This window comes from Corvus moneduloides, chromosome 2 (genome assembly GCF_009650955.1).
Source record: "Corvus moneduloides isolate bCorMon1 chromosome 2, bCorMon1.pri, whole genome shotgun sequence".
NCBI classification, from domain to species: domain Eukaryota; kingdom Metazoa; phylum Chordata; class Aves; order Passeriformes; family Corvidae; genus Corvus; species Corvus moneduloides.
In genome coordinates, this window is record NC_045477.1 from 58115743 (window position 1) to 58131037 (window position 15295).

A 15295-nucleotide genomic window follows, 5' to 3' on the forward strand; every position below is an offset into this window, starting at 1 on the left:
ACAAAACATTATTTTGGAGAACTTCAGCTACCCCAAGAGCAGATATGACTCACTCTTTCAAGGGAATCACTTGCCCCCATCCACAAGGAACGAAGAACCAAGTTCCCAGCAGCCAGCACCTGTGCTTGTTGCAGCAAGCAAAACACCAACTCTGTACCTGCCTGGTCCACTGGGCTGTTCTGGAAGACGTTTCTGCATTAAAGCTAGCACACCTACCAAGCCAGACCCATCTGCCAAAGTTGGGTCCCATAAATTCCATGTTATAGAGGTCTCTTCCACAGATATTGGAAAGTGAGGCACATGCACAGGTGGCTTCAATTCACCTAAATTTCAAGTCACCTCTGGAGATGCCAATCATTTCCTACTGCTTACACACAGAGCCCTGGACACCTATATGCCAGAACCTTCGACAGTAAATAAACTGCTGACGTGCATAAAAAACCCATTTTATTAGACAAGTTGATAAAATTAAGAGAAAACTATATATTGGGGAAATGGCAGTAGTATGTTAAAGAATTTCAATCAGTAACCTACAGATTGCCCTGAAGAAGAGAAAGTCAAGCTTTTGCAGTAATAAACATGTTAATACATTAATAAATATTAATGTAACATATGACTAAAGTATTAATAGACCAATAGCTACAATAAAAAATGCAAGAAAGTAACATATGATTATTAGGTATAAGGAACAGGCATCTGAAAATTCAGTTATCAGCTAGGAGAAAGCAGAGAAAACACATTGGATGACAACACCTATTAAAGAAAAACTGCATCTGTGGGTGTATTAAAAATTAACTGTGCAGGTAGGACAGTCATCAGAAATTCTGAATGCTAGAGAGACCTGAGTTTGCAGAAGCTGCCTGCTCCTACTTAATCCAAAAGCAGGTTGTGAAATGACAAAACAAAAATAATGGTAAGCAATAAAACTGTCAAAATGCGAGCTGCTTGGATGTGGTTCAGTGCACCTACCATAGCTTTACACCAAAGGCACTTCCAATCTTGCAGGCGTAGAACACTGCCACAAGTCTTGTCGCAGACTGCGCACTTGGCACTGACCGGCAGGTTTCCCTCTAACCACTGGTGAGGCATAGCTATCTGTGGAGAAGGAGTCATTAAAGTTAAATACCCAGAAAGATAAATTAAAGGCTTTTGTCTCTCAAATATAGGTGGATTTAAACTATTTCTCAGAGCTGTACCCTTTCATCAAAGAAGCAGGTATGCTAGTCAGCCAGGATAAGGGGCACTGATGCTCACAAGGCAACAGCAATGAATGGACTACTTTGGTGTTCCACATGCTAGGCAGAAAACATGACCCCTGAAGAAGGGAGACATGTCTCACTCATGGTAGAAATTAACTATAACACAACGGGGCAGTTAAGTCCAGAGACTCCATCATACAAACAAGTTCCCACTCAGTTATGTTGACTACATGACACAAACCAATTAAAAATACCTAAAATTCATAAGAATAGGCAGGACAGCGGAACACTTCTGTTGCTTCACTTACCCACTCACCATGGCTGGTAAGTCACAGCTCTATAAAGCAGTCCCAAATGCAGTGCAAAGCTTTTCTCAGGGCACTCTTTGTCCCACTAATACCATGGGCAACTCAGGACACGCAGGTGTACAACTTAGAACAAGCCTTCTAGCAAGTAGCTTCACACCAGTGGTTCATACATAGTTGTGTTTGTAAAAATAGTCCATTTATCACAATCAACCTCACAAAAGCTTTTGTTGTTTCTCCTGCTAATTTTAAAATTCCGTCTTTCATCGCCAAAAACCCCTCCCATTTCAATGAATTCCAAACGGGCTTCCTGGGAAACAGCTCTATGTAATGAGGGCAAAAAAAAGATTACAAATACAGCATGGTAACAGTGTAAAATACTATCTTTGCTTCAGAGCACTAGGAACTTCTGGGATCAATTCTCCAGCTGCAGAGTTTCTCCACATGTATCCTTTAAAATCTTGTAACACATCTTCAATCTAGTGCCTGCAGTTGCTAGACTTGTCTTGTGGGATAGGAATACAACTTTAACCACGTTCATCTTTGAAAAGTGTTCAGGAAAATAGCCACCTACCATTGACTTAAATGGGTCACATGGCAATATTCCTATGGTTGGTCTTTTTTTCTTGTTTCCATAAAAAAGAAACAGCTTTGGAAAAGACTGTAAACATGAATAGTACTTACACCATCTTCATCTTCAATGATGTCTTTTCCAATCGAGGCTAATGTAGTCCATTTGCAGTTATTCGTTGCTCGGACAGCACACCTTTTATGTGCTTTAAACTTACACACTGCAAGACACAGATAAACATATACCCTGTGTTATTTCTGTACTTCAGTGATACACACCTATTAAAAAATTAAGCACAGATACCCCATAAAAGAGCCAAGTACGTGTCACTTAGTGTTGTACACGACACAAAACAACAAAGAAAATTCAGCTCATAATCATTCGCGCTTTAAGTCTCTAAACCCGGTTTAACTGCTAAGCTGTAGCCCACACTAAGTGTGCCCTGAAATCCACATTGGTCTCCATTTATTCATGTGCAAGGTACAGTGTATCTTTAACTACAGGTTTGCCTTTTCTACTCCTCCAGTAACTTAACTCAGATACCTGGTTTAAATTTGCAAGAAGTGAGGGTAGAGTGTTTTACAGAAGTATTTTGAATCAGGAACTCTGTTTCTTTGCTCAAAAGATGCCTTTGTGGCACCATACTGGGCCTATTTTTCTCAGAAGGTGAGAAAGTGATATTTTTATGTGGTGATATTTTTATTCAGGATACCAGGGATTACAGAATTTTCCAAGAACTTAAATCAGGAAGAACCTTACTTTTTGTTCTTTTTTAGAAGTCCACTAACTGGAATACCCAGCACAAGCGTGTAGTACAGGCAGACAATTTGACAACCTAATAACTATTTGAATTTTGTTCAACTCAATTAATATGCCTAGCTAATGATAACATATTAGACCGAACAGACTGACGCGCCCAACTGTGGGTATTTCTTCTACTGGAAGTGCATGATGTAATTCTATTTAGAGTGCATTATATAAATTATTTTGGCAAAGACCATTAAAGGTTTATGAGAAGTAGCCAGCAGATCAGAAGTAGTAGCCTCTTTTCAAACAAATATTTGACAGGAAATTATCAAGGCTTTGGCCCATCGCTTATCTACCATTAAAAAACATTAAGCCATAGTACAGAATGTCTTGTGAATAATAGATTTCCCATTTTAATTCCACTGACCCATTGCCAGATAATTTAAAAAGTGAATTGAGACTATGTAAGCAACATCTGAGTTTGAGAGCAATCCTCAGTGTTCTGGGAGATGCATGAAACTAAGTGCTCAGCTCTCACTTTCTTACTTTCTAGAAAGAAAGAGAAGGAAACAACAGAAAGTTTCATTGCTTTTACAGCAACTCTACCAGTCATTTCAAAAAGCAGCATTCATAAAATCATAGAATTATTTGGGTTGAAATGGACATTTAAAGATCATTTAGCTCCAAGCCCCTCTGCTGTGGACTGGGACGTCTTTTACTAGACCAGGTTTCTCAGATTTCCATCCAGTCTGGCCTTGAACAATTCCAGGGATGTAGTCTTCATGACTTCTCTGGGCAACCAGTGTCTCACCATTGTCACAGCAAAGAATTTTTTCCTACTATCTAATCTCAGCTACTCTCAGTTTGAAGCCATATTTCCCCTTGTCCTGTCCCTCCATGTCATTGTAAAAAGTCTCTCTCCATCTTTCTTGTAGGCTCCCTCCAGATACTGGAAGGCCGCAATTACATCACCCCAAAGCCTTCTTTTTTCCAGGCTGACCAATCCCCACTCTCTCAGCCTTTTCTCACTGGAGAGGTGGTTAAGCCCTCTGATCATCTCCATGGCACTCATATGGACTCACTCCAATACGTCAATGGCCCCCAACCTAAGAAGGGCATGGACCTGTTGGAGCAAGACCAACATAGATCCAAAGTGCGCAAATATCCCATAACTTTCAGCTAACAGGGTAGAATCACTTTTTCTAAACATATCAACATCACATTGTGTGTTTGCCAACCTAAGCTGGTTCTGAGCATCTACAGAACCCAGCTCTCACAGAAGCACAGAAATAAAGGCTGCGTTTTCAAGTGATGGACCATGAGCAGTTTTCACCATTTGAATGTTTCAGAGAAGATATACCACTGAATTCAGCTTCCTACTCATAAATCATATGCACTTGCTTTGCCACACAGATCAAAATACAACAAATCAGAGATGAGGGGGAATAAGAAATTGCAAATTACAAAGTGATAACAAAGTAATAGAACGTTCAAGTCCTACTGAGCTATGATTCAACTTGATCTTAGGAACCCTGCACTCAACTTCTCTTGCGACAAGGCAAGGACAAATTCAATCCCAGGCTCTGAAGAGCTGCAGCAAGCTACACTATAGATGGCAAGTGACAGATAATGTTTGATTTGTACGTACTGTAAATAACCTACCTACCAAATCTCAGATCAGACTCCTTGGGTCACCCCCCTGCAACCTCAGTACCACAAAAACAAGATTTATGTTGGTCTGAACATTAAACATTACCAACAACAATAACCTTAAGACACAGATGTAACTTGCAAGAAAAGAAAGGAAAAATTTAAATCAAATCTCAGTATTAGTTACCACTATCCCCTGTTTTTTTGTCTCAGATTACACTGAATCCCATTCATGAATCAGTCTGGTATCTGAAATCTTTTGGAAAACATGCAGACACACAGCTAGACATCAACTGTCATTGCTCCACCAACAAAAGCTAAAATACAAGAGAATTTAAGTGACTCAGGAAACTTAACACTGCAATATAGTTTCTGAATGCAGGTGTGAAGTGTTTGGTTGTATGACCATATGCTTTTAGAGAACAGGACCATCAGTCACTGCATGTAATGGATGGTTCCTGACTAGTATGGGGCTGTGCCATACTCTGCTTCGTAATAATTTTCAACAGGTATTTTCCTTATTGACCAGTAGCTAATGAAACAGTGCTTTTTAGACACCAATATGAATTTCTTCATGGCCTTTGAAAATTATTATTATTGTTGTCATTATTATTGTTGTTGCTGTTGCTGTTGTTGTTGATGTTATTACACCCAGTAATAATACTACTACCATGAAGACTTTTTTTCAATACTGTATATCTTCAAAATATCAAGGACTTCAGAACAGCTTCAAGTGATTTTTGCAGTTATAGAAAACAGCATTTCTGTGATACAGATTGCAGGTTATAAACAATGCACAACTACTGATTTGATAAAAAAATCTTATATAAATGTTTTCCCCAGCATCACAGAAGGGTACATGTGATATAAAGCCACAGAACAGTTTTCTATTACTTCTTCATTCTTTAACAACAAACATTCCTTGTCCTTCTGACTGCTTCATTCACTCTTCACTCTCCAGACCAAGCCAAAAATGTGGCGAAAGTATCAGAGAGAATGACTGTGCAAGTAGTACCCATACAATCCAACAATTCCCTGGGCAATGGGTAAGAACAACTGGGTTTTGTGGGCAAAACCCCACAATCAAAATGGAAGAAGACCAGGTGCACAAAGTGCATTTGCAGAGGTAATTTAAACCCAGTATTTTCGTACTGATTGATTTCATGATCCTAGAGTGCTCTTACAACATTGTTTGTTAGTGCGATTCATCACAGGAGAATGCAGTTTAAGAGTGAGGCTTTCTCCCACTTATTAGCTATACTTGATATTCAACAATCAAGATAAACAAATGCTACATGAAGAAATAAATTTTTGAGAATAATCATAAAGGCAGTATTCCACTGGAAATGACTTAGATAGAAATGCCGTATTAATACAGAGTAACTGATGTTAGAGAGCTCTGGAAGAGTTTCTGTAGATAATGATATACCATTCTTTAGGCTTCTTCCATGTTGAAGCTAAACTCTGAGGAGCATAAAAACCAAAACCCTTCCTTGATTCAGCTAGTTTGGAATAATTTCTAAAGCAAGGCAAAAAGATCATAATTACTCCGTCCTAGTAAAGACTGTGGATGAACATTGGCAGAGGTCAGTCCTTTAGTGCTAGCTAGAGCAACACAACACACAAACAACATTGGAAAAGTAGATTATCTTTTGAGAAGACACAAAAGAAAGAACCCATGGGAAGAATAGCATTGCATCTCAAAGGAGAGTATGATCAATTTTTATTACAAGTCAGTTGTTTTTTGAGCAGTAACAAGAATGAAGCATGGTTTGTTATAACTTAAATCTTCAGATTGACATACATATCAATTCTTTGACTTCTAAAAAGATGGAAGTTCACAGTAGTTTTTTACCTAGAAAAGGCATTAACTCTTTTTCTACACTGGTTTCCCAGACTTAGAATATCTTCATGGTGGCCTGCAATTAATTTGGCCAACCTTTAACAAAGGCTGCTGGGAACGAAGGTGCCCTGAAGAAAAATGTCACCCGTCATCTCCAAAAGAAATGTGGCTTGATTTGTGGTCAGACTTAAAAAAAACAGTTGTGCAGGGCTCCTGACAAACAGCAGTTCTCAGAGAATAAAATGTTACAGGACAACTGAACTATCAAAAGCTGCACGATACCAGCAATGGGGTTTCTTTTTACCTATAGTTAACTGTCAAGAATCAGACCACAAAGACTCTAAGCTAGTTTCAAGACAACTTGGTGTGTCAGTAACCCAAACCACTAACAGGAGGAAGAGCTCAATTATCTTTTGAGAAGGAGCCTCTCATGCTTCTCAGTACAAGGCATAATAGAGTAGCCTGGGATCAATGACCACACAAATAATTGAATTTAGTATAGATATAAATGGATTCCCAGTGTAAAGCAGTGCTGAAGGTTTGAGATGCCAGGCATGAATATTTAAACAGGTTTTTTAAATTATGTAATGGGAAAAAGCAACACAGAACAAGTCTGGGGAATTTTAAAACTCCAAACTTCCTAGATTGTCCTCTCAAACCATATATACTGCTAACACAGATAAGCTAAAGAAAAAATATAAATTATTAAATGCATTAGAAGTGCACATGGCAGAAGCAAGTATCAAACCAAAATGCAGTTTTTAGATGAAGAAATTAAGGATGGTTAATATGGGTTTTAACATGTATACATAATTGTGGACAAAGTATGAAGTATTCCAGTAAAAGAGTGAAATGTCGAGCGGTTTAAATTAGATATATAACTAAAGATCTTCTTTAACTAAAAAAAAAAAAAGAAAATAGATCTAAAATGGTACCTAAGAAGTAAGAGGAGGTAAACTTATTAATAGACAAAAGAATGTCATAGTATCTACATATAAAACATTCCAGGTCATACACGATTATGAAACTGTGGAAAAGCGAAAGCAAATCTGAACAGCTTTCAGAAGCTATTTGTAAAAACTGCTGAAAGATTAACTGACATAGAAATGTGGATAAATGTTGTGTTAGTTTGTCATAAGTTATGCAGAAAGGTGACAAACTCTAAATCTGGAAATTATGGAAACTTCCCCAATGTAGAGTTAATGCCAACACTCTGTATATTAAAAACATACTTAGATGTAAAATTAGACACTGAAAAAACATAAAATGGTGAACTACAGACATTAACACTGATAATCATACACTAATAATTCTTACTAAACAGCCTTTTAAAATAGCTATAATATTAACTCATGAATGGATAAATTCTTTATGAAACTAGTTCCTTTCTTTTGCCTGAACGAAAGTAACTGTATTTGTACACAGAGGCAATACAACTGCATTTTAGTTAAGTACATGATAATTTCATCTGCCAATATCAGACATTGAGAATACCATAATTGCCTTAAAACTGTCCAAAGGACTTATACACAGTAGAAAACATACACCAGAGAAGCTGGAATTAACCATGCTACTTCTAATTTCTACAAAACGGGTTTGTCCTGTTCCTTGGAAACTGCACCATTAGCTACATTAAAAGCATGGACAATTCAGGACAGTGGGTTAATGTTTCCTTTGTAAGATTTCCTTAACACACATTATTATGCTCAGACCTCAAATACTCTAACAGCATCAATAACAGAAATGCATTTGCAGCTGGGTTACATACATCCAAAGAAATCAAATTATGAATGGTGTAACTGTAACTCTTTTCTGGGCAGTCAGCTATTTTAGTAATTAAGTATCTCTATGTTTCATATCTCTCCTAAGATACGCTTTATTTTCTGCTGGATTCTAACACAAGCAGACTTGTTACCACTTTTCCACAGAACTTTCAGGGAAAAAAGAAACAAGCTGTTTCAGACATACCATAATTATTTGTTCATGAAGTATCATTTCTCCAGATAATCTAAATGCTAAAGTCTTAGCCACACTTCCTTTTCCTTTGTGCTGGATTTCCCCTGTTCAACTATCAAAATGCAGGCATCTACATATCTACCCCCTCACAGCATGAGAGAATTTTTAAAGCAATAAATCAGTGTGTACTGCGGGATAAGGCAGCAGCAAAAGAGCAAAGAACTGGAGGGGAAGGGTCACAACACTTTTGTCAATGTTAAGAATGTTTTTAGATTTGGGGCAGAAAATACCATCATGATTTTTTTCTGAGAAATGCTGGTTCTGCAAACCAGTAAGACTATTTTTCCACATTTTTGATGTGCAAATCAAATAAATCCTATCTTTTCTTGCAAACTCTCCACCCTGTACACTCCAAACTGGTTGCTGCAACAGAAAAAAGTGTTCTATTGAAAAAGGCACCTGGAGCAACAGGAAGGTGAGGCAGACCATTAGCAGTCCCTCTGCTCAGAGGAGGGTTGCTCTCATGAAGAGATTTCTCCCTTCAGGCTCTTTTGTTACTCATTGTTTTCAGGATCATTACTCGTACTGAACTTGCAGCCATCTGTCTACACACACAGCATGATAACCAAGGGGAAGAAAGCATTATTTTACCTTCACAGGACAGGCCGTGAGAAGTGACTCCAGAGAGGCTCTCTCTGCACACATTGCAGAAGGTGGGTCGGGCGTGGGAGCAGGCGTACCAGTTATGCATCCCTGAGAAATGTTCCACATTAAACTGTGCGGTCTAGTAAAGGAGAAGTTAAGACAAATTTGCAAGTACAGAACACAGCTACAGTGACTGACATTATGTACGCTTCCATAGTACAGGGGACGACAGTGCAATGCTCACCAAAAGGATTTTCCAAAGGGTATTTTGCTTGCTCTCCCTCCAAAATTCTAAACCAAAGTGTGATAATAAGATCTCATTTTGCTAGTGAAGTTCTTAATGTGAAGCTTCACTCTGACATTAGATGCACTTTTCACACTAAGGAGGGTGAATAGTCCAGTTCTGTGTCCTGTAGCTTGATCTGTTGGGCTAGAACAGGTTGCACCAAGAGGGATGAAAGCTTACCTCATAGTGTTCTCTGGACTGAACGGACTTCAGGGAGCTTATCCAGTCCTCCATTTCTTTTCTGTTCTCAGCACACAATATTAGCCTCCTAAATGGAGTGATTATCTGAAAAAGATAACTCGTCCTGATTAATCCAGATAGTAAAAATCATGATAGACTATGATATTTATACTCTTTCCTGTGAGATGATGCAAAAGGATGGCACGCCTTACAAGACAAGAGATTAAACACTTAAAACTATTTTCTTTAATGGACTACCAACAACAAAAGAGTTTGCTTTTCCTTTTACAGTTCCCAAGATTCAAATCAGGCTTTGGTATAGGTCTCTGGAATCTACATTGATCATTACCCCTTCTCAGCTCTTTGTCTATGCACTGAGATTTAAATGCCGAAATGGCAGGCACTGAAACTGCTAAAACAACCATTCTGGAAATTACTAATTGACTAAAACTGCAATTCTATTTCATAACACCATCATAGCAACTGCAAGGTCCATTCCAATTGCTAGAGACTAAAACATATCAAAATCAAAAGCCTGGAAGTCTTAAACAACCACAAAAGATGTCATCATATTTCTCTATCTTGTATATTGATATTATATTTACACAAATTTATACATACAAAAATTTAATAGAGCACTTTTTATATCCAACTATATCAACTCAGTATAAGAACACACACAAATCTTTATAAAAAGGCACAGAGAACGAAAGCAAACAGTTTGAATCATATCCTACTAGGACAATTGAATGAATTCCTGGAACAAGTTGATGCTGGGAATTTTTCAGTGGTCTGGAGCTGGAGTCTAGAAATCTGAAAATATTGTACCAAGGAGGTTCAAGAATACAAGCTGCTCTCCCCTCTCCCTAAACAGTAGAAAAATAATCAAAATAACAGGAAGGCAGCAGAAACTATCAGCTAACTCCCACTGAAATTATTTTGAGCACTGCATTAAAATAGACAAAGCAGTTACTTACATAGCAAAGAATTTAAAACAAGTACAAGAAAATAAGGAAAGTTATTTGTTTTGTTGTAGAAAGTCTGAAAAATAAAATTAAATCCTGTATCAGTATTATGCACTAATCTATTGCATAGTATGTACCACCAACACTTGCAAATTACTTAAATAAAATAGAGAAAGGACCTAGAGAAAATGATAATTCTGAGTATTCTTTTAAATGCTACAAGCTAGACATTACAACATTTGCACAATATTAGTAAACAGCTGCAGTTACTTACCCAATCCCTGCCGTAAATTGTCTCTAGCCTTGATTTGTCCTATCCACTCCTTCATTAAACTGAGCTGCACTTTAACATATCTCAGAGGCGACGTAACTGAAGTGCAGCAGGCTGCAAGTCACGTGGAGGGGAGGCAAAAACCCTTTGGGCTTGCCTTTGCCTTTTTTTTTTTTTTTTTTTGGATGTACTCACTTCACATGGAAGGGAACGGTTTCTTTGTTTTCTGTTTCCTTCAATCTCACTTAAGCTATTTAATAAGGTTTATTAGTAGCTCTCCATGGCTTTTCCTAAAGAACAGTTTATGCAAAGAGCAATGCTTCTCTCATTAGTTTGGAGCCAAACAGACGCTTTATTACTTCAAAACGTTTTTCTAGGTCAGGTCATCCAACGAAGCCAAGAAAAGTCATTAAATCATAATATAACGCTGGCTCCAACAACAATCAGCATTCTACTGAAATTTCCAGGTTTAAGTGGATGCAGAAATCTTATTTGGGCAAATACAAACCACAGATTATTTCCTGTTATATAGCATGAGATTATAATACAGATTAAATAGTGATAAATCCACCCAAGACTTGGCACGTTGTGCCCATCCTTCTGCCAGTTATTACTGATTCTAACCTGTAACCAGATATTGTGAAATGCCATTAAGCAACAACAGCTGCATTTATTGCTGAAAACTCGTGACTAATCTTGATCTTTTCAAGTAATATTTATATATATTACTCATGTCTTCAATACTGCTGGTCACAGAAATCCACTGTGCATCCCTTCACCCTCCCCCTCCAAAATTAAGGCCCTGGTTCAGTTGTTCACACCTAGTTACCTAGTGCCAATGAAGACACCTTTCCAAAAGAGTATCCAAAGTTTTGGTGGGGGGATAAGTATGACAGAGGACCAGAACAGCAGCTGTAAATAACCAAGGTGGGACACCAAACCTCATCTCAAAAGGCACTGCATACCCATTTACTGGCAATCGAATCACATCACCAAACACTGCTAACCAATGCACATAAACATACCAGAAATTCATACATTCCAGCTTCTTACTAAAATCAGAGTGCAACAAACTTAATGAAGTTCACTGCATTGTAACAGTCTAACAGCTAAATTGGATTCTGTCAATCACATGAATGTAGGATCAATTATTATTAGTGCTACAAAAATAACGTGAGAAGTTGGAAGACATACATATTTGTAAATATAGCACCTGTGATATGATTAAGCTACATATTCTCTTTGATTTACATATTTGCAACAACAAACTTCAAGAAGGTACCTGATAAAAAACACCATGAAAAAAGACAAAATGCATTATATGCAAGAAGTATCAACAAGGCTTGGAATTTTTCAAATAACATAACATAACATAACATAAAAACTAAGAAACCCATTTAGCTTCTCATCTATTTCAGTCTATATTACTGTATCCCACAGCTGTAGGGAGGAGAGAGATCCAGCAGGCAGGAATCGTGCAGCAATATTGATTTATTTAATTATTTTGCAAACTCCTCTACAGACCTCCCTCTTCACAGTCTAATTGGACAAAGGATCAGCCACCCCCTGGGGTGATTGGCCAGAATCCCAAAACATTCATTGTAAAATACTTCTCCACTGTACCAAAAACATAGCTCTACAAGGTCGCAGGTGTTCATAGCCCTCAGAACTCTGCAAACATCCTCATGAGAGAGAAAAGTATCCCACGGGCTTAGAAAGAAGCAGGAAAACTTCCCGCCAACAGCATTTCTGTATCCACAAGTCTACAAAATCATGGAGAAAATGTACTCTCATTATTTTTTAGATATTTCATGTAACATAAGAACTTAGGGAACCAAGGAAACTGTTAGCAAACAAGAAGAAGTGTTTTTCCCTAAATGCAAAGCATTATTTAGGCTTGAAACATATTCCCAAAGGATGCTGAGGAGATGAAAAGTAAAAATGTCCAAAAAAGCATTTGAAAAATTCATCACAAATAATGCATCATATACTATAAAAGACAATGTCTGAAATCTTCAACTTATCGGGTCCTCAAAAATCCAACAATGAGTCAATGCTGGGAAGTGACTCAAGGGTAAGAATCACTGTATATGCTCTGATGTTTTGACTTCTTTCTTTAGTATCTGCTACTATTATTCTCATTCTTTGATTCAACATGGTTTTATGAGCTTTACGCTAACTCAGTATAACTTCTCTTGCTTTTCTTAAACTGAGAATGACTTCCTAAACCTTCTTATTTGCATTTATACAGACAGCATGCTTTCTTCTGAATGCTTACACAATGCTATTATTAACTAACTGGGATGTTTAAAGCTCATTCATTAAAGACTGCTGAACCTGTATACAGACATAATAAAAATTAAATGGATGTAATTGACCTTAAACAATTTTCCTGCCATGTAAATTCGGATTTGACAAGTAATCTTATCTCATTGCATGTATTCATATTCAGACTCCTGTATATTCTCTTCTACTGGCCCAAGTCAGCATCTTTTCTTCAATTACATATTGCTTTTTTAATCTTCGCTGCTCCAAATATTACTATTTGTATATCACTCTGAATATGCTCAACTCTCAACAGACAAGAAGAAAGAAAGAAGCTGTATAATACAATGCTAAGGAAGTTTTACAGGAACCGCTGGAAGACCACTGAGGTAACATAAGAATAAGAAAACTCCTAAGTTTTGAAGGAACTCAGGTGCCAATGGTTCACATGCTGACAAAGCAGGAGACAAATCAAGAAAGATGAAGACAGTCAAAAGGTCTTAAAAAATAAATAAGATTAAGTTCTTTTGAGAATTTTCATCATTGTCAAGTAGCCAAGAAGTCACTGCTGATTTTGGAAAAGAGAGTTACCAAAAGCAGATACTGCAGTATATCAGAAAGTAATGAAATAGAGGTAGTTGGAATTAAAAACTCTTTTGATGCAGTAGGCATTGGGAAAGAATGAGCATATACAGTCTTAAAAGTTGAAGACAACCAACACAAACCCTAAAACATCCCAGGGAATAAAGAATTTCTGAATGGGAACTGCAATTACCCATTACTGCAATAATGTTCCTGTTCTGTTCAGAAAAGTAGGGGGCTTTTTTTGAGTGGGGAATGAGGGAGAGAACAAGAGACCGCTGCTCACTCTGCCACCACATAGGTCTTGCCACCTTAAATTGGGATTTTCACACAAACACTACAATAATTTGGCTTCTAAAAATATACATATACCCACATATCTATCTATATATGTACACATCTTGAAACTACTTGGATGACATTTCTACAGTCAATTTTGGGGCCACTACTGCAACTTTTCTTTCAGACAACACTAATTAGGAACAAGCTTCACACCTAGAAACGCAATAGAATTGTCATCAAATTCAGAGTAAATTTGAAAGCCCTTTCTTCTTTCAGTGACAATAACTTAACCACTAACATTCTATATGCCTTCAGCCCAGTGGGTTTAGACTTATGATCTGTAAAATAAAATCACAGAGAGTTCAATTAAAGCCTATTGTCTAATTTTTATCTACTTTTTTACTATCAGCAATATATAAGAAAATACAGTTCCCAAAGCTTGATGGCTCCAATTCTGGTTTCTTTTACCAATTCAAAATGCAGACACAGTGTTTGCTAATCAAGAGAACAGTGGTCTATACCTAAGTATCAACAAAGCAGCTATTGTAAAGCACTCTGCTTCCTGCAACATGATATTTGCATTAAAGCACCTTCTGCTGCTCTGAACTATTATCAGGCATTATACTAATAGCACTTTGTATGGCTGATCTTGAATTAAATTAGTAATGTAGGAGTATCACTTAGACTCTCAAAGGGGTGGGGAAATGTTTTTCCTGCTCTTTGGACATGTAGTTTTAAAATATCTTTCTGGAAATAATGAAGAGAGGATGATACAGAGAGAGCACCCCAACTCTCTTCTTGGGGACCATATTCAATGCCTGGGGCAGGAGCATAACATAAATGCTTTCTAACTTCTCTGGGCTTATAGATGTTGCCAAGTCAGCCCTGGAAAATACTAGGATAACACACTATGCCTCCCTTGCTCTCTGTCTGCCCCTCCATTCCCCTGTCCTTGTGCAGGTGGGTCTGTATGAGTGTGGCAGGTGAATGCACCACTATCAGAGTAGACTGCTGGGGTCATTGATGGTCCCACAACTACCAGAACTTGTCTGTAAAAATCACAGTGCTAACAGTTGGACAGCTTTCTACAGTATTCATAATTTCTTGGTTTCTGGATACTAACATATCCAGTAAATTATAAATTAAAACAGTACTGTCACTCTAAAAGGTGTAGTTAGTTGGTGTTTTATAGTGAGTTGTCACTATTATTTTTCATGATGAGTCAAGTCAGGCAAAAGTATAAATTACAAAGAGAGTGGAGGATTTTAAAAGCAAGGTGGGTAATAAATGGTTATTATATTTGCCTGAGTACAACAGAGAATTTATAATCAGAACAATTAGCTCTGTCTTCTCCACTAAAATGTTGCTTCCCTCTTTTCCCTGGCCTTCTCCTATTTCACTGTTCCCAAGCTCACAAATATTGATGTAATGTGTGGTTTTGGCTCCCACAGTAAAAACTCCTAGGAGTAAAAAGAAAAAGGTTAGTCCCACACAGCATCTCTTGTACCAGTACAACACCAGAACCAGTGAGCTTAGCTAAAAGAGAGA

At 37.5% G+C, this 15295-nt stretch overlaps 1 protein-coding gene across 6 annotated transcripts in view; it reads right to left on the minus strand.

Annotated features, from left to right (window-relative positions):
- Positions 1-15295, minus strand: part of DGKH (diacylglycerol kinase eta) — a 162785-nt gene that overhangs the window by 50921 nt on the left and 96569 nt on the right. For 2 of the 6 annotated variants that reach the window (XM_032099825.1, XM_032099824.1), the window contains exons 5-8: positions 9383-9487; positions 8923-9055; positions 2189-2295; positions 970-1095 (exon numbers count right to left, since the gene is read on the minus strand). In XM_032099825.1, coding sequence (XP_031955716.1) covers positions 970-1095; positions 2189-2295; positions 8923-9055; positions 9383-9487 — 471 coding nt within the window. Of the gene's footprint in view, positions 1-969; positions 1096-2188; positions 2296-8922; positions 9056-9382; positions 9488-10119; positions 10221-10621; positions 10712-15295 lie in introns of those variants that run through there. The other 4 variants (XM_032099826.1, XM_032099828.1, XM_032099827.1 and 1 more) reach the window with 4 other exon arrangements.